This window comes from Trichosporon asahii (assembly GCF_000293215.1).
Source record: "Trichosporon asahii var. asahii CBS 2479 unplaced genomic scaffold scaffold00051, whole genome shotgun sequence".
Classification (NCBI taxonomy): Eukaryota; Fungi; Basidiomycota; class Tremellomycetes; order Trichosporonales; family Trichosporonaceae; genus Trichosporon; species Trichosporon asahii.
The window spans coordinates 981297-999937 of NW_014040873.1; the positions used below are offsets into that span (position 1 = coordinate 981297).

Below are 18641 nucleotides of genomic sequence, written 5' to 3' on the forward strand. Positions count from 1 at the left end.
TCTCTGGCTTCTTGCTATTGCTACAGTTGTCGGCGTCGGCGTCGACGTGTACAGCCTTGAGGTTGAGGTTTCAAGGAGGGGTAAGATGGGGCAGTCCTGCACTCTTCAGGAGGGCGTTCTGCCGTGCCGTAGGCAGGACTTCTTGTCGATCATGCCTCCGGCTGCCATCACGCATTGCCCGCCTGGCTTGGGACCTCTCCCGCGCAAGATCCCGGACTTCACCGAGACAGTCACGAACGCTTGATTCGCCCTCCTTCGCGAGGATGGCGGCGAGGTATGCCGCTATGGTGCGCCAGACGCCGAAACCCTCCGGGTCCTGTATGCCGCGGCTGAGGGAGGAGAATGGATTCGTGGGGTAAACTGGAGAGTGAGAGGGCCGTGATCGAGTGTAGATGTGCTGATCAAGCACTAGCAGGTCGTGCAGGACGAGCGCGGGCGAGGACTGAGGAATGCGCATCACCGCGAGGCGCGGCGGCGCCACGTATTCCAGGCCATTGGGCTCGAAGGCAAAGGAGAGCGCAGGATGCTTGCTGAGGAACAGACGTAGTGTCGGTGGTGGCGAGCTCAGCATGCGGCGAAACGTGAGCAGGACCTGGTCTGAGGTCTTTGGTCGTGCCGGTGAAGGTGGGACAGGGAGCGGCATCTTATAGATGGGCGTAGGTGATGGGGGTGTGAAGGGTGAGCCCAAGAAGGGTGAACTTGTCAAAGATGTGATGGAAGAGATGCTCGATCGCAGGCTGGACGATCTCGCACTTGGGCTGATCAAGACTGGGCGCTCCTCGCCCCCGACAACTGTGCTTGGCCTGGGACCCGCAGCGGAGAACACTTCCACGACGTACGCTACCGCTTCCAGCCGCGCGAGCTCCCCGGAGCGATACACGAATGAAGCGTCTGCTCGGGCCAGGATGGCGCGGCACTCTGCGAACGCAGCGAAGGGTCCATAGGCACAGGTCGGGCTCGAGGTCGACGTCTGCTGTCAGCTAATCAGTCCGAGTTGGGGAGCTGTCTCTGCTACTATCACCGGAGACCTACCAGTTGCAGTGAGGACTCCATCGCATAGAGTGAGTCGGCGCGCGGAGGATGCCGCCCTGAAGCCGGGCCGCGGTTCCTGGGCCACGTGCCGGACAGCACTGGGGTGTCGGTGCTGAGTTCATGAAGTCGCGGCGACGGCTTGATCCTCAACGAGCCCGGCGTGTCTGGTGGTGTTGGGAGTGCATGCGGCATGGTGATGTGAGTGACGTGAGTGATACTAAAGTCGAGTTCGAGATGCAGCAGCTTGTTTATGTTGTCGACGATTCAAAGTCCTGTGGACTGGGCTCGCCGGGCTGGGTCCGCGCAATCTGTCGCACCGCGTGTGCCTTCCCTCGATCATCTGTCGAACCGCACCGCGGCAGCCGGAGACATACGTACTACACGTCTTGTGGCTGCACACCACTCGGGTACTCCAGAAAGACCAACCTGTGCCCAGTAAGGAATCAGCTACCCCTCGCCGTAGATAGGCGATAAGTGGGATGAGTCTGGAGGCAGATTCCTGTTGAGCCAGAGTGATCGAGCCAGCTTGGCGGATGTTACGATTTTGGCCCATTTTTAACCTTTTCGTCGGCTATCGTTTATCATCGACTTGTTTTTCAGCCTGTCGACACAGACCAGGTGGGGTAAGACGAAAAAGAAGGTTGTTTGTTATTGATTGAGTGAGCTGGGGTGTAATGAGAGTGGTGAAAACAACAGACCTCAAGGGTCTGCTGTGGGAACGCCCGATCCCATCAGTCCGGAAATGAATCCGCGACGCCCTCACTCCTCGACTCCTCCCTTCGCTACGCTCGTGCTATCACCGTATTGATCGTAGTGAGCACACCTCGTCACCGCTTCTCGTCCCTGTCTGCATCGGAAGTGCGACATGGTCTCTTGGTGACGGCGATGTGCTGCATGATGCGCGATGATGAGCGCGAGGCGGTTCTTCGCCTCCTAGAGACTGTGTCAGAGGAAGCAGGCGCCCCAAGTGCAAGATCCTCGAGTTCGCATCCGGCCGTCCCCTTTGAGAAGACCAGATCTCATACCCTCCAGTACGCCAGTCCGACTTGCATTCTCGCCCCCTCGTGACGGTGTCTCAGGTTCTCAGAAGCGGTCAGGTGCTCCCCAGGGCGTATCCGGCCGACGCGAGGAAAGCCCCGAGGCGACAGAGGTATAGCTATATATAGAGCCACCTTCCACCTTGCAATTGCCACGGCCCTCGCTGCTCCGTTCCCTCGTTTCCCTCGCATCACACTCGACTCTCGCCAGCAACTCGCCCACCGACATTCGCCTTGGCCGCCTGCCCGACACTTCTCCTTTCAACACTTGCCACGACCTTCGAACCCCTCGATTCATCAACAGCGCTGGCCCCCTCCTCAATCATCATCGCCTACTCGACTACTTGCCTCAGCCTAACGACATCACCATATCCTCTCCGTTCAACCGGGGATGGAGTCTGGTGCGAATGCCCATGCTTGTTTGACCGTATTGCCTGCTTCACCAGCCTCTGTGTCCAGTGCGAACTGTGCATAGTTGCTGCGGTGGGGATCCAGGTAACAAGAGCATTCCCATGCTTGTTTGACCGTATTGCCTGACTTCACCAGCCTCTGTGTTCAGTGCAAGCTGTTCATAGTTGCTGCGGCGGGGATCCAGGTAACAAGAGCATTTCTCTGCTTGTCTGGCCGTATCGCCTCGCTTCACCAGCCTCTGTGTTCAGTGCGAGCTGTGCATGGTTGCTGCAGCAGAGCGTTTGGCTTTCGACACCGTCTGTACTGGTGCCTTGGGCGGGTGTACCTATACCAGTCTTGACGTGGCAGATGACCTTTTGAAACTGTTATTGCTTGCCTATTCTGTTACTGCCTGACGGCCTCTCTCTTCTCTTTTCTTCCTGCCTACCCTCGACATTCTACGCGCCAGCTTTCGCCTGCCGCCTGCCCCTCCCTCCCTCGACAGCATATCGCCAACTCGGTACGTCGCCCGTACGACACTCGCCTGCGTCCAGATCGATCTCGCCGGTTCACCACCCCGCCAGTTCCAACGCCCCCTGCTCAGCTCGGGCAATGATCGACAGCGTCCTCACAACGACGCTTCCGCGGCGCGCCCTTTCGTTAGATGTCCAGACCGACTGATCGTCACAGCACGGGCACCCGACTTTGGGCGTCGCCCAGGCTTGGTGCATCTCACAGCCTAACCGCCTCGCCCCGATCTTCGCGCAATTCAGCTGAGGCCGCCTTCTCCCTTTCGCCTCAGCTGCACTTCCAACCCCGCCTTGTCGCCTCGCCCCTACGCCGTCCTTTCGAACACCTGACAATTTGCCAGGGCCGCGAACTCTTACAGCCATGCGACCTTTCCGACCAGGAGCTAGGTTCATCTGGCCGTCGCCCCTCCTTTCGGCGTCGGTTGGTTCCACTGACACAGTCCCCCTCCCTCTCTCACTCCCGTTATCTCCCCTACCGTTGCATCACCGCCGTCTCCAGGAGGGCTTGCTCCCATCCGTGGGACACAGGTTACTTCAACACCTCTATTTCCTTCATTCCGTGACCCTTTGAGCGCGCCGGATCCTGTCTAGCACTCTTCTGTTTCCTCGCCGCGTCTCGGGGCGCACCTCCACACCCAACTCTGGGATTAAAACCACCTTCCTCGTCCGTTCTTTGTTCACACTCATCATCACCCCCGCTCTTGCCATCATACTTCTCACAATGGCGCAGACTTTTCACCTTCGACCTGACACCCCCCTCACCGTCACATCACTCCTTCTGACGTAGACCGACTTGATGGGCCCACTGCAACCTCACGCCAGCCGCCCTGTTCTGCCTCTCTTCAGAGTCGTTCCTCCTTGCCCTACCGTCCTCCCCATTCTTCGACACTCACCGACTGCTGTTTCTGTGAGCTGCTGTATCACTTAGTCCGCCCCTCGCCGTTTCTGAGCCCATCACTGCCGCACCAATCCCACTGGTCAATGCCGAGAGGGACATCAAAGTACCTCTCGTTTGTCCGCTCCACCCCCCACACATCACTGACTTGCATCGGCTGGTCGGTCTCCCGAGACTGTGAGTTGACTCCCCTTCTGAAGCTCACCCCAGCGAGCTACTTATGCCACGTTACTCGAGAAGGGAGCCGACAACCACATCAACGCCAACAGCTGCCCAAAGTCTGAGCTGACTACCGCTTTCGCTTTGTGTAACTTCATGGCCACAAACCCTCCCATTACACCCGTCTTCAGCCTTCCCTTCAACTAACCCTCCTCTACCACAGCCACCGGCGACGAATTGATAATCAACTCCACGCAGCAGCATGCCTTCTTTCTTCCTGCAAGCGAATCAGCATCGCGCCCCTCTCCTTCAAGTCGCCCTCACCACGACCATCACTCACGCCCCGACTTCACACCGCTCCAGTGCGCCCCGACGCCCTCAAAGATCGCCCATCAACCCTCCACCACCACCTCTGCACCGACAATGAACACCTGCATTCGTCAACGCAAGCATCCGGTCAAGAATCATCTTCAAAAAGTGTCCGCATCAATCAATGCTATCGCTGGAGGGAATCGAACCCACGCACTTCACCATAAAAGTTATCCACATAAGGGTGACGCTCTAACCGACTGAGCTACAGCGATCAAAGCTACGGTGATAAAATCGCTCCGGACGCCGGTCCGGCGGCCCCATTGGTTTATCAATAGCTTCTTTATTGCTTACGTCAGCAGGACACTGGCGCGAGTATGGCTCTCAGAGGGATGCTGTGGAGGAGATGCGACGTTGTTGTTTTCATGACGCGCCTCTGCGACCTGAGCGGGATTGCAGCCGTAGTGATAGCGCTGTTAGTAGCCGGAATATGCATCCCCGATCGCGGACTAAGGCGTGGTTCCACACAGAACGGCGGAGATAAAGTAAGTGACTAGCGCGATCGGCGGAGGGATAACGACATGTGTGTGTGTGACGGAAGCGAAGTTCGGTAGGCTTGGCCTCGCATGAAAGTTTGGATAGATACCGAGGTGGTGAGGGGGGCTACGGTGCAAGTTCCGACCACGGAGGAAGGGCATGTCTGGCAGGCGTGGGGGGACTAGGTGCCCACCTGGTCCGTCGTAGAGTGCTGCGGTAGGCGCGTCTGGGTGTCAGAAAAGGGACTAGGCCGTGGGACTCCGCGTGCGCCGAGGTTTGTCCCTGAGCCATGGACGGTTTACTGGAGCGATTTCGTTCACGCCGTGGTCGGCGTGCTCGATCTGGCTCGGCATGTCGGCACGTCTGGCCCTTGCCCACCGTGCTGCAATCCTAATCGGATTTGTGTTCTGATTAGGAAGAGGGGTGGCGGGGGGTAATCAGACCTAATGGAACGTTACCCCGCATTTGGGTAGTGTGACTGGAGGTTAGTACCCGATGCGAGAGACAAGGCATTGCTTCGGCTAAGCCGCGATGATCCGGCCGGCTAACTATCGGATCGGTCTGGCACTCAGCATTCTCTTCCCTGTCGTCACCAACTGGCCAAGGTCCATCCCATCCGGGCGGCTCACACATCGAAAGATCCCCCTTGCGAGCAACCACAATCATTCAAGAAGGAATTTCTCGCAAGACCGTACCTTTCCTTTCTTTCCTTTCTTCGTCTCTCTCCCACCCCCAAAGCGCTCACCCACCATGTCGAGCATCATTCGAAGCGCGACTCGCCGTATGCGCGTCCAGCGCATGCGCACCACCCCCCTCGTCTCGTCTGCCGCTCGTATCATCGTCCCCGCCGCGACCCCCGTCGTCCACCGCCGCGGACTGGCCACGCCCGCTGCCCCCTCTCCCGCCCCTGCCAACGCCGCGACCAACATCCCGTCGCAGGACGCCAAGCGCCTCAAGAAGGTCCTGATCGCGAACCGTGGTGAGATTGCCTGCCGTGTCATCCGCACTGCGCGTGAGCTCGGTGTCCGCACTGTCGCCGTCTACTCCGATGCCGACAAGGACTGCCTGCACGTCGAGATGGCCGACGAGGCGTACCACATCGGTCCTGCCCCTGCCGCCGAGTCCTACGTGAGTTTCCAGCTTCTCAGTGCCCAACTGACCACCAGCTCGTCGCCGACAAGCTTCTCGCCGTTGCAGCCGCCTCTGGCGCTGACGGTATCCACCCCGGCTACGGATTCCTGTCCGAGTCGCCCGAGTTTGCCCGCGCCGTCGCTGCCGCCGGCATTGCCTTCATCGGTCCCCCCGCGGAGGCTATCCGCGCGATGGGTTCGAAGCGCGAGTCGAAGGAGATCATGATTGCGGCCGGCGTCCCGTGCGTGCCCGGCTACCACGGTGCCGCGCAGGACGAGGACACGCTCGTCAAGGCTGCCGCCGACGTCGGCTTCCCGCTCCTGATCAAGCCGACCCACGGAGGCGGTGGTAAGGGTATGCGCGTTGTGCGCAAGATGGACGACTTCCTCGAGGAGGTCCGCTCGGCGAAGCGTGAGGCTGCCAAATCGTTTGGTAACGACGAGGTCCTCCTCGAGCGCTGGCTCGACCGTCCCCGCCACATTGAGGTGCAGGTCTTTGCCGACTCGCAGGGCAACTGTGTCTCGCTGTGGGAGCGTGACTGCTCCGTCCAGCGTCGTCACCAGAGTGAGTAAAGTCGTTGACACAATTGGGTCCACCGCTAACAGTCCACAGAGATCATTGAGGAGGCTCCTGCCCCCGGCCTCTCGATGGAGATCAAGAAGGACCTTGCCGACAAGGCCGTCGCTGCGGCCAAGGCTGTCAACTATGTCGGTGCCGGCACCGTCGAGTTCATCATGGACGCGGAGAGCGGCGAGTTCTTCTTCATGGAGATGAACACGCGTCTCCAGGTCGAACACCCGGTGACTGAGGAGGTGACTGGCGTCGACCTCGTCAAGTGGCAGCTGTCGATTGCGGCCGGCAACCCTCTTCCCGTGACGCAGGCCGAGATCCCCTGCCTCGGCCACGCGTTCGAGGCGCGTATCTACGCCGAGCGTCCCGAGGCCAACTTCCTCCCCGACACTGGACGTCTGATTCACACGCTGGCCCCCCGTTCCGCCCCTCACCGCCTCGACACCGGCTTCCGCGAGGGCGACACGGTGTCGTCGCACTACGACCCGATGATCGCCAAGCTGATCGTGCACGGGCGCGACCGCGCCGAGGCGCTGGCGCTCCTCCGCTCCGCGCTCGACGAGTACCAGGTCGTGGGGCCGAGCACCAACGTCGACTTCCTGCGCACTGTCGCCTCGCACCCGACTTTCGCGGCCGGACCCGTCGAGACAAACTTCATCGAGCAGCACCACGCCGAGCTCTTCCCCGAGCGCCAGATCCCGGCCGAGATCCTCGCCCAGGCCGCGCTCAGCATTGCGCACCACGAGCCGGCCGGCGCCTCCGGCTCCGCCGTGGGGGCCTGGAAGGCCCTGCCCGGGCGCCGCTTCACGGACGCGTCGCCGCACGTCTACCACTTTGACGAGGGCGAGGTCACGGTCACGCAGGCGGATGGGGCTTACGAGGTTCAGGTCGCGCCGCCCGAGGGACAGGAGGGCGAGACGTACACGCTGTCGAACATCCGCGTGACGCGCGTCAACGACACGGACATTGACGTGCAGTTCGCGCATGCGCGCAGCACCGCCAGCGTGATTCCGCACGGCACCAAGCTGCACGTCTTCACGCCCACGCAGCAGGTGACGCTGCGCCGGCGCGGCGCCGAGGTCGAGGGCGAGAGCGCGGGCGCGGCCGCGGGCTCGGACGCCCTCGTGTCCCCCATGCCGGCGACCGTGATTGATGTCCGCGTCAAGCCCGGCGATGTCGTCGAGGAGGGCCAGGTGTGCGCCGTCCTCGAGTCGATGAAGATGGAGATCAACGTCCGCGCCGAGCGTAAGGGCAAGGTCGCCGCCGTCAATGTCGAGAAGGCGCAGGCGGTCGACGAGGGCGCCGTCCTCGTCGCCCTGGAGCCCGAGACGGAGGAGGCTAAGTAAAGAGAGGAAGAGGGTTTGGGTTACTGCTTTTTTCAGCTTGTATTTTTTTGTGACGCTTAGAGAATGGATAACAGAAGTTCATGACCACGGTGCGGGCGAGCGAAGCGAGCGAGCGAGAAGAGATGGACGGATAGCAACTGACTTTGCTGTTTATGGCTCGGGGCTCGATGGCGCCGTCACATGCGGACGCCCCACAGTCGTTAGTTCGTGGGACACGATTGCGTCGCCTCAAGCTCCAGCGCTGACACGAGCGGCCCGTCAGTGACACACACGACGCCGCAACTAACACACAGTGGAGGAGCGGCTTCTGAATGCGAAAAAAAGGGGGGGAGAATAATGACTACATTGTGACTATAGATTTGGGACGTGAGGCGTGTTCCCTGCGCTTCTTGGTCAGCTTTGGACACACGAGAGAAACTGGACTGTAGGGAAGAAAGGATCAGACGTGTATAAAGTTAACAGCTCGGCCACGATGTGGCTCAGGCTCATTAAATCAGGTTTGGTAAAAACATCATGAAAGTGAAGGAAGGAGTAAATGACTCACCCGACATGCCCAAAAATGCTTTGCGTTGGATTGGAAATGCTGATGAGAAGGCTACTACATGCCGACGATGAGCTCTCCCTCGACGGCGGAGCGGACGAGGCCGAGGTCCTTGAGGAGGGCGTCGTACTGGTGCTCGTGTTTCCGCTTGAAGTACTTGAGGATCTTGGCGCGCTTGTGGACGAGAATGCGGAGTGCGCGGCGGTTGTGCTTGTCGCGGTTGTTCTGCTCGACGTGTTCCCAGAGGTTGCGGATCTTGTGCGTGATGAGTGCGGCCTGCACCTCTGAGCTGCCACTGTCGACACCGCCCGATTCGGTCTTGCGCCCAAACTCCTCAATGATGCGCTGCCTGTTCACCGCATCGATGCCTGCGCGCGAGGCATTGCGCAAGTCCAGGATACGCTGCAGCGTCTGCGTCTGCTGGTGCTGCTCCGCGGCCTGGGCCGCGCTCTTGGCCGGCCGCTCGGGGTCGTAAGCGAGCTCAGCAGTCGCGTGGGGCAGAGCGCCAAAGAGCAGCTCCCGGTCAGCCGGCGACAGGCCGTAGAGGTAGTTTTCTGGCTCCTGGCCAGACGCATAGTCCGGCGGCGGCGTGTACCACACGTCCTCGGGCTTGAGCACGACCTTCTGCAGCCGGCTGCCCTCGTACAGCGCCGACGGGCCCAGGTTCAGCGGCGAGCCGAGGATGAGGTCCGCGCGCGTCGCCTCCGCGTGCGCAGCAGCCTCCCGCCGTCCCTCGAGCACCTTCTGCTTCTTGCGCTTCGCGGCAACCTTGCGCGCAGACTCGCCCACAACCGCCGAACTCGAGAACAGGCGCGAGCTGCTCGACGCTGAGGACGCTGGGATATTAGCTTAGGAAAGAAAACACAGGAAGCTTCGATGCTACGCGCAGACTCACCCTCGACAGCCCCGCGCCGCAGCGCAGTGAACAGAACCGACATGTTGGAAAGTTGGTTGGGTTTATGTATGCAGTTGCAACAGCGTTTCACCCTCCCGACTTTTCTCTGCGCTCGCATCCGGGCGAGGCAGCCACTCGATCCGCCGAAATCTCGAGGTTGCAGAGAGGCACGAGCCAATCGGCGATTCTGGACACGTGGCGGGAAACTGGGTTGTGGCACTCTGCTTCATTGCCGGCCTGGGCTTGGCAGTGAGTGGATGCATGCATGCCGCGGCAGGCGACAGACGAACAACAATAAATCGCGCAGTCTCAACTACTCAGGCTCCCAGACGGGCGCAGCCGTGGCTTCGTTGACGACGATCGCGACCGCGACGCCCGCAGCATGCACACGACCAGGTGGAGCCGGGCGCAGCATCTATTCCTTCTCGTGCATTTATAATCTCACGCATCGCATCGCTTCTGAACAACCACTGACTTCCTCCTCACTTCGACACCTCACCGACCTCGAGATCTCTGCCTCTACTTCGACCACCACGATGGCGCTGTGTAAGCTGTGGAGCTCCGCACGTCTAGCTGACAGCAGCTAAAGCTCCCCCACCTCCGCCCCCGCCCCCCAAAACAGCCGTGCTCGTGTCGAAACCGAAACCCAGGCCGCTGGGCAAGCCGCTGGGTAAGTCGAAACGCCTCCTGCTGCCGCCGTCCCCTCTCATGCTGCCTGCAGCTGAGAACGACCTCGATTGCAAGATTCTCCGCATCAAGGACCGCATGCGCGAGGTCGTGTCGCCCTCGACGCTCCTGGGCGCGTGAGCCAACCAACCAAGTCGTTCCTGAGGAGAACTAGTTCCTCGCCTGTATCGTACCCCGCATGTGTTAGATAGAGTTAGTCGTTGTATGTACTGTCGCCCATGTTTGTATACGATGAGCCTAGGTATCCATGCTGTAGTGTTCTATATTGCTCGCTTAAACCTTGCGCTTCTCGTCGAGGGTGGCGAGGTTGTTGGCCCTTAGTGCGGCCTCAGTGGCCGTCTGGGCCGGGACGATGTTGTCGGGGTGCTTTGCCATGGCGTGCTCGATCTTGTCGAACAGCTGGTCCGTGACGACCTCCACGGGGTGGTCGAACAGGTACGGCAGGGCGGGGACGATGGAGATACCGACAGCCGTCGGGCCCCAGCGCTTGAGCGACGCATTGGCCGAGTTGGCGAACAGCTTGGACGCCTGCTTCACCGCCGTGTGGATCGTGAGCGCGGGCAGACCCATGGACGCGACAGCCTGGAAGACACTGCGCTTCGTCGCGACGAGACCGAGGCGGGTCGGCTCGGAAAAGTTGGCAGCCTCCCACGGCGTCGGACCCTGCTCCTTGGCCTTGTACGTCGTGAACGACACGTCTCCGATCAGGTACGCCCACGAGATGGCGTACGCGGCCGTGACTGTCGTGAGCAATGTGCATTGTGTGGAGCAAGCGAGCAGCGAGCAGCGCAGCGGGGGTTACTCACCAACACCAGGGGGGACGACGGGACGGAACGCCTCGCCAATGTCGGAAGCTGGGAGGGGGGTCAGTGTGGCCCTTGCGGTATGCAGGGCAGGAACTGCCCGTACGCACTGTACGCAGTGTAGCGCGAGCCGGCACGCGCAACGTCACGGATCCGGCGCAGGTAGGCGGCTGCGATGGTCAGCCTTGCAATTGCACGCCCTACACACCATAACGGACGTTGGAGTCGGTCGAGTCGGCTGTGAATCTGTCAGCTTCTATACACAATCGGCCCGAGACAGAGAGCCAAGGGCAAGCTGCGTACCATCCTCTTCGGCAAGCTTGTGGATGGGCTTCTCGACGGCCTGCTCCGCCTTCTCGACGGCCGCCTCCGCCTTCTCGATCACGGGCTTGTCTCCGGCCATTGTGTGGTAGGGCGCGAGTGTGACTGTGTGGGGTCAAAACTGAGTACCGTAAGGTTAATCTTGGAGTGAGCGGATAGATAAGAGGAGAAGAAGGCAGAAAAGATAACAATGCAAGCGAAGCGATTGCACTCCACCCGCTGGGCAGAGCTGCGGGGCAAAGTACGGATGACCGGGCAAACGGATATGACGTGCGCTCATTGACGCACACGCGCACACCTGTCGATCGGCACGACGGGCTAAGCGATCGACCTGTGGTGATGCTTGCTCGGTCAGTGGTCGCCCCTTGCGGCTGGATCTCTCGGTCGGCAACACTGCCACGCACATCTCGCGCGACAAAGGCTCCGTTGTACGGTCACGTGAAGCTGGGCGTTCTGACCGGTGGGCGTACATAAAGAAACAAATCCAGCATGCCAGCAGGCTTCACCGAGCGAAGGGGGGCGGGTGCCTGCATGAGGCCCGAGGCCAGGAGTGAATTGATGGATTCAGGTAATGCAAAGGCACGGCGAGAGACTCAGGGTTAGTCCGGGAATCTCCAGGGGAGAGCCGGTACATGGGCGAGGCATTCATGAGAGCATGCTTGGGTGGGGAGGCCTCAGTCGCTGACCCAGACTAACCGCAAGAAGACCTGACTCTCCTGAGATGCCAAAGTCTGGAACCACCAAGACCAGGTCTTCAAAGGTCGACTTGGCCTCTGACGACCCAGCCGGACTGCTGACGCTGGCAGTTATATCAGGCATCATCTCAGGCAAGTCAGGCGACAACGGGCTGTGGGAGTGGGATGTGGGACGAGGGATGCATATTTGCTCACCCTCGCCGTAAAGGAGCATGAAGCGAACAACGCCCAGCACCACCATGCACAGTATGCGACCATGTCAGCTGGGAGAGGTACGGAGAGCAAGGAGGCCAGGGAGCAGGGAGAACCATCAGCCATAATAAGCCATTGCAGCCTTTCGGAGCCGCCTCCAGCATCGCCCTCCGTCTCTCCTTTTCTTGACTCCGTTCCACTGCGCACTGCCTTGGCATTGCTTTCGACCAGAGCACCCCCCGACTCCGAGTGCTCGAAACGTTATCCTGGCTGAGCGACTCCTCGCAGCACGAACAATCCCAGGTCAACGACGCCACAAAGATCGCTGGCCCCGACACCCAGCCGTAGTTGTAACGCACAGCAGCTGCAGCGACAGACAACAGACACATCCTCTGCAGATCTTTGATCACTGCGCCGCTTGGACGTTACCCTCGGACACGGTCCCCCCACGTACTGCGGCACGCTGACCTCGCGCCTCTTCGACTCGCCCCGCCCACACACCTTCCCCTCTGCTCCTGCCGCCTAGCCTCTCCTAGAGTCACCGCCACCGGACGCCGCATTCTCGCTTGGGCCCACCTTTATCATTATCCATTTGCCTTACCACTCGTCACTCTTCCTCATCTGTCTCATACACTCCTTCACCTATTGCTCTTCACACCCCACGATTCGCCTCGAACACCGAAAACGTCGCCTCTCGCTCTGATTGAGCTATAGCATCTTATCATGAGCAGTCAAGGTAAGTTAGACTGCTTCAACACCCATTCTATCGACGGAGCTACCCCTGGCTCTACGGAGGGTTCCGCGCCTTGGCCCTAAAAGCTTAGCTGTGGACGCTCCGGGGAAGAAGCGTCGCACACGTCTGCACCCCCGTGCCGGTCCTCAGTTTTCGGCGCGTCCTCGGTCTCGTGTGATCCCCCTGCATTAGAGTTACCCATTGCAATCGAAACATGCATAGGGCGACGCGTGCAACCAATCAACCCCGAGCCCGAAATAAACATGTGACGGGCGCGCTGGGGAGTGGAGCGCGACACTGGATTCGGCGCGAGCTGGGCAGCTGGGCGGGCTAGCGCCGTGCTTGAGTGCTGGCTGGAGACGGGGTGGTGCGGCGTCCGCGGTACGGGATTCTCCCGTGCCCCTTGGCTCTCGTACCGAAGGGCGCCCTACGAGTAGGGTGCCCTACTTTGAGAGACCATCCTCCCGGTCCACCCGCCCAACCACCACCAGCCCGCGAGCCCCGAAGTCCTTCGCGCGTCACGTAGCCCTCTCCCTGGTCACCGCCGAGTGAACCGAACCAGGTCAACAGCTCCGCTACCGCTGTCGACGCTGCTTTGCTTCTCCTCATTGTCCATCCTCGTCCTTGTTCTCTCCATCCACACGCCTCTGCGCCCTCGGTGTTCGCTCTCCCTCGTCCCCTCCTTGTTCCTTACTCTGTCGTTCATTCCACTGACACACTCGTTTGTTTATCCCTACGCTCCTTACCCGACTTCAACTCGACGCCCTCCCCTTTCTAACGCAATAACTGCACCCTCCTGCCGATCTCGCAATCTCGAAATCCCTCACTGTCGCCATCCTTCTCGAACAACATGCCGACGCTCCCGCCTCGCGCCGACCCTTCGCCCTCCTCGACGGATCCCCCGTCTCATTCACCATCTGGATCTGGATCTGATTCGCGCCCTTCGCATTCGACTCACCATGATGGCCACTCAACAGACACCTCGGACGGTGGCTTCACCGAGCCTTCATCCAGCGTCGAGCCCTCGACGTCCAACAGCCCCGAGCCCTCGAGCTCCGAGGCTCCCCCTTCTTCTTCGCCTTCCGACACTCCTCCTCCCTCGTCGTCTTCGAACCCCGAGCCCTCGTCGGACAGTCCCCCGCCCACGAGCAGCCATCAGCCGACGCAGAGTCCGGATCCGCCTTCTTCGTCCAACCCCCCGACGTCTTCTGAACGGCCTCCTACATCGAGCAACTCGCCCACTCAGAGCGAGCGGCCTCCGTCTTCCTCTGAGCAGCCTCAGCCCTCCTCTTCCGACAACACCCAGAGCTCTACGCCTCCGTCAAGCAGCAGCTCGGGTGGACAGAGCAGCGTCGGTACCTCGTCGTCCGACAATGTGATTTCGCCATCGCAGTCTGCCACGACCTCTTCTCCGATTCAGACTTCGCTGCAGTCCTCCACGCCGTCTTCGAACCCGGGGCTGGTCACGCCCACGTCCGCTTTCAGCGCTCCCCCAAGCACGTACATTGAGACAACGCTGGACTCCATCACTACCACTGATGAGCACGGCCGCATGACCACCAAGGCTGCTCCCTCGGAGCTGACGTCTACTATCGTTGGAACTGGCACCGACGGCAAGGTTTGGACGGTCACTCAGATCGTCAAGAACACTGGCGTCGCTGGCGAGTCGTCGGCGCACGGAGGCTCTGGTTTCTTTGACAATGCCGGAGCGGTTGCCGGGACATTCGTCGTTGTCGGTCTTGCTGTTGCTGCTGGCATCATCGCGTTCGCCTGGTACGGTCTCCGCCGACGAAGGAGGCAGATGCTCGACCGCGACGTCTCTGCCGCCGCGGCCGCTGCCGCTGCTGCGAACCAGCCTCGCTTCGAGGACGACGACGACTCGCCCGCCATGACCCAGTACGTAAGCTACTACGCCACCACCCACGGAAGTGCCGACGATATCGAGCAGCCTAACGCGATGCGCGACTACATGGACCCTTCTGGCGGCTATGACCCGTACGCGAGCCACTTGTCCGAGCCTATGCTTCCTGGTGACCGACCGTGCTCGACCGCAACTGCTCCCGGTGTCGCTGGCCTTGGCGCTCAGCCGGAGCGGGTCGCCGAGGGCGGGGCGTACGCGACCAACGATGCCTACGCGAACGACGGCGGCTACGACCCGAACCACTTTGTGGCAAACAGCTACGACCAGAACCACTACGCTGCCGAAGGCCCGGACTTCTCGCACACGTACGGCGACCCGCAGTACGACGTCGCCCACCAGTACGCACAGCACGAGTCGACGTACAATGCCGGCGCGGGTGTCGCTACAACAACAGCCAACAGCGGGTACGATGGGTTCAACTACGGTGCGCCGACGCCGCAGCCGTACACGGATGACTTTTCCTCGCCGGAGCGCGCGGGTCAGTACTCGACAGGGTACGGGCAGCAGATTCCCCGCTAAACAGCTCCATTCCTAACGGACTCTCTTACCTTTGTATTTTTGCACACCGCACCCAACCTCCATATTTCACTCCACGCCACCCCCCGCCTTCCGCTTCACTCGTAGCTTTGAGCTGCCATCTCCTTTGTGCCGCGTTGCTTCCCGTCTCAAGTAACAGAAACACAAACCAAACCTCACATTTCTTCAAGCAAACCGCGATTCTTGGTGTCTATTATGGGTTTATGTACAGGACTTTCATTAGCGAGCAACGAGCAGCGAGAGACGCGAGCAACGTTTGCGATGGGATGTGCTTGTCGGTTGGTCTCAGTCGTCCGATTCAGGCCCATTCAAAGGCACAGGCACAGGCCGGAACCCGCTACGCTCCGAGACTAACCCGGGGTGCAGGTCACTATTACATAATCCCACGTTGTCCCCCTCCGGAGTGTCCTTGGCGTGACTGATTTCGTCAAAGGGGCCAAACAAGCCCGCCCGTTGACGTCGATTGCACCTCAACTTGGCCTAGTTGTAAGTCGATACACACCCAAGCGACCATGGTTCTCCGAGACGAAAAGCGCCGGCGAACGCACGACGAGAACACGCCAGCCCGTAGACCAGGTGGCTCGCGCACACCCCTAACGAGCTCTCGGAACGTCCTGCGCTCATCAACAAACACGCACACTTCGTCTCGCACGGCAACACCCAATCGACCCCCTACTACCACTGCGAGTAGCGTCCGCCGACCACGGAGACAGGCGACGGACGAGAATGCGGTCCCCACCCGAACGACAGAAGCGAAGGAGAAGGGAAGCCGGAGGGCGCTCGGCCTCGGCGAGCCGTCCACGGCGCCGTCGGGAGGTGTGGGTGTGCCCGGTAAGACGGCGCGGAGGGCGGCCCTGGGCCAGATCAGCGAGCAGGCAGCGCAGACGCGGCCGATACTCGGACGTCCGCTCCCGCGGCCGGCCGTAGAACCGAAACTGTCGCGGCCAGAACCACGACGACAGAACACGGCTCCGCTCTCGTCCTCTTCGAGCGTCAACATCTCAAAGCCGCCCCCAGAGGCGCCGCACAAGGCCGGCCCCTCGAAGAGCGCGCCCCGCACACCCCTCGGCTCTGTGCGTCGTAACTTGTTTTCTCCCGAGACGAACCCCTTCGAACTCAACGAGGACGAGCGCGAGCGTCTCGCCACCCTCGGCGCGACGACGAAACGCACAAAACCGCCGCCCATCACGCCTCGGGCGCAGATCGGGCCCGCTGCCCGTCGTCGACGCCTGCCTCCCCTCCCGGAACCGCCCACGGCCCAACCAGCCGAGGGCCATCCGTACTCTACCCATCCCCACCCTCCCGCAAAAAAGGAGAAAAGGAAAATCAACGTGCTCGAGGATCCGGAGGAGTGTCACTCCAAAGCCGTCGAGGGGGCCGAGAGATGGACGCCGAGTCCCGAGACGCACCGCACGGCTGTGACTGAGAGGAGACTGTTGCGCGAGGCCTTTGCGCCCGAGCCCGATGACGGGTTCGAGATCAGCTTTGAGATGGATGTGGAGCTGCCAGAACTCGATTTGGAGGATGACGCGTTCCTCATCTAACTGTGTGGTGGTGTGGGGGGAGTAGTTGTAATCAAGTCTTTCATCTGTATCATCATTGTGTTTGCATGCCATTGTGCTCTTTCACCCCGGGCTACAGCTTCAGCGCGTCCATGACCATCTTGAAGAGGACGAGGTCCTCCTTCGCTGTACGTTAGCTGAAGCAAGTCGGATAGCTTACCGTCCGCCGGCGTCGTTTTCACCGGCTTGCCCTCCGCCACGGCAGCGTAGAGATAGCGATACTCGAGCATGAACGCGTCCTCGTACGTCGGGCGGATGGTCTCCTCGACAAAGTCGCCGTTCTCTCGGCGGGATTGCAGCGTGGCCTTGATCGGGAGGCCCTTGACGAATGGTCTGGAGGTCAGCTATCGTCCACGGCATTCCTTGAGCTTGAAAAAGAAAAGAACTACTCACGTGTCGTAGGACACCTTGGCGCGCTGGGTCTTCGTGTACACCTCGATGTGGGCGTCGAAGATGGGTGTGTTGTCGATCCCGACCTCGTAGTAGGCCACAAAGCCGTCGCTGGTGTCAGCTATGCGGGCCAAAGCCAGCTGAGAAACTGGCGTGCTTACTACTGGAACATGACCCAGATCCACTGCCCGTCCGGACTGCGCTGCGCGCCAATGACGCTCTGCGGCATGCCGATCAGCTCGCGCATGGCGCTCAGGTCGTGGCTTGACAGAGACGCCAGGAGGCGATACGTCTCCACGTCTGCGGGGTTGCGGGCACGCTGACCGAGGGCTTGCTGCAGCATCTGCTCCGCGCGCTTCTTCCTATCCTCGACCGCGGCGGGGGGCGTGTCTGTCCCATATCAGCTCTGGAAAGGGCTGATCGAGCTTACCGGAGAAACTGCGAGGGAAGGCGCCGCTCTCAGCGACGAAGAAGGCGTTGTCGCCGATAATGTCCCGGACGCGGACTGAGGTTAGCTTGTGTAGTGAGTACGAGCAGCTTACCATAGTTGATCGCGCCCTTTGGAGTGGTCTGCACGACGTCTTTCACCCGGAGGAAGGCCTCGGCGTACCGCCGCATGAAGCCGACAAAGACAATCTTGCCCGTCTCCTTTTGCACGCGCTCGATCTCGTCCGCGCCCTCAATGCTCAGGGCCATCGGCTTCTCGACGAAGACATCCTTGCCTGCCCGAAGAGACTTGACGGTCTGCTCGACGTGGTACTCGCTGTGCGTCAGCTTTCGGCTGGCGAGTCAGCCTACTCGGCACTCATGACCATGACGAGGTCGATGTCGTCCGCTTTCGCGAGCATGTCGTCTACGCTGTTGTAGGTCCGGTCCTGGGGGACGCCGAACTTGGATGAGGCGTGCGAGAGCGCACCAGGGGACACATCGACGAGCGCCTTCACTTTGAACATGTGCGAGCATAGCTGCAGGTTCGGAATCTGATGTCAGCTGATGTTCCGTCAAGCAACAGCGCACATGTGTGTTCAAGGCGACGAGGCCGACGCCGACGATCTAGAGTTAGCATGCACAGAGTGTGGGAGCGTACAGCAACACCGAGGACTTTGTCTGCGCTCATGGTGGTCAGTGTGGAGTGAAGGAAGACGCAATGAAGGAAAACGAGGAAGACACGATTGCTGCGTCACTCGCGGCTGCGGCAAGTGTCGGATATCGGCGATCAAACGTTAGGAGGGCTTGTGATCGCCGGCTAATTCAACTGGAAGATGGAAACTCGACTTTGGAGCATTGCGCTCAGCCGTGGATACAGAAGCTAAAGCACAACTCTCATCTTCCCACTAGCCTAAGAAACGCGTGTCTCACACGAGTATGGGTCGATGCAACAGCTGCGATAGACTGTTGATGGCCGAGTAATCAGTGTGATGGCCGGCA

General features: G+C 60.5%; 7 protein-coding genes and 1 non-coding gene across 8 annotated transcripts; 3 read left to right on the forward strand and 5 right to left on the reverse strand.

Annotated features, from left to right (window-relative positions):
* Window positions 1-70: 70 nt before the first annotated feature.
* A1Q1_02773 (uncharacterized protein) lies at window positions 71-1224 on the reverse strand (the record flags this gene model as incomplete). Its single annotated transcript, XM_014324002.1, has 2 exons — window positions 71-973; window positions 1033-1224. 2 exons carry the CDS (start codon window positions 1222-1224, stop codon window positions 71-73), a joined length of 1095 nt encoding a protein of 364 aa, XP_014179477.1.
* Window positions 1225-4540: 3316 nt separating this feature from the next.
* Window positions 4541-4627, reverse strand: A1Q1_t325. Its single transcript has one exon. It is a non-coding gene; the product is annotated as a tRNA-Ile (tRNA).
* Window positions 4628-5639: 1012 nt separating this feature from the next.
* Window positions 5640-7936, forward strand: A1Q1_02774 (methylcrotonoyl-Coenzyme A carboxylase 1; the record flags this gene model as incomplete). Its single annotated transcript, XM_014324003.1, has 3 exons — window positions 5640-6017; window positions 6071-6584; window positions 6633-7936. The coding sequence occupies 3 exons, from the start codon at window positions 5640-5642 to the stop codon at window positions 7934-7936; spliced, it is 2196 nt and encodes a 731-aa protein (XP_014179478.1).
* Window positions 7937-8534: 598 nt separating this feature from the next.
* A1Q1_02775 (structural constituent of ribosome) lies at window positions 8535-9415 on the reverse strand (the record flags this gene model as incomplete). Its single annotated transcript, XM_014324004.1, has 2 exons — window positions 8535-9313; window positions 9373-9415. 2 exons carry the CDS (start codon window positions 9413-9415, stop codon window positions 8535-8537), a joined length of 822 nt encoding a protein of 273 aa, XP_014179479.1.
* A 917-nt stretch (window positions 9416-10332) lies between these two features.
* Window positions 10333-11265, reverse strand: A1Q1_02776 (uncharacterized protein; the record flags this gene model as incomplete). The annotated part of the gene is made up of 5 exons (XM_014324005.1): window positions 10333-10799; window positions 10866-10913; window positions 10973-11032; window positions 11071-11100; window positions 11166-11265. 5 exons carry the CDS (start codon window positions 11263-11265, stop codon window positions 10333-10335), a joined length of 705 nt encoding a protein of 234 aa, XP_014179480.1.
* A 2388-nt stretch (window positions 11266-13653) lies between these two features.
* A1Q1_02777 (uncharacterized protein) lies at window positions 13654-15243 on the forward strand (the record flags this gene model as incomplete). The annotated part of the gene is made up of 1 exon (XM_014324006.1): window positions 13654-15243. One exon carries the CDS (start codon window positions 13654-13656, stop codon window positions 15241-15243), a length of 1590 nt encoding a protein of 529 aa, XP_014179481.1.
* Window positions 15244-15773: 530 nt separating this feature from the next.
* On the forward strand, window positions 15774-16805 carry A1Q1_02778 (uncharacterized protein; the record flags this gene model as incomplete). The annotated part of the gene is made up of 1 exon (XM_014324007.1): window positions 15774-16805. One exon carries the CDS (start codon window positions 15774-15776, stop codon window positions 16803-16805), a length of 1032 nt encoding a protein of 343 aa, XP_014179482.1.
* Window positions 16806-16896: 91 nt separating this feature from the next.
* Window positions 16897-18330, reverse strand: A1Q1_02779 (uncharacterized protein; the record flags this gene model as incomplete). Its single annotated transcript, XM_014324008.1, has 7 exons — window positions 16897-16944; window positions 17006-17156; window positions 17217-17324; window positions 17375-17603; window positions 17756-17972; window positions 18026-18178; window positions 18301-18330. The coding sequence occupies 7 exons, from the start codon at window positions 18328-18330 to the stop codon at window positions 16897-16899; spliced, it is 936 nt and encodes a 311-aa protein (XP_014179483.1).
* Between the last annotated feature and the right edge of the window lie 311 nt (window positions 18331-18641).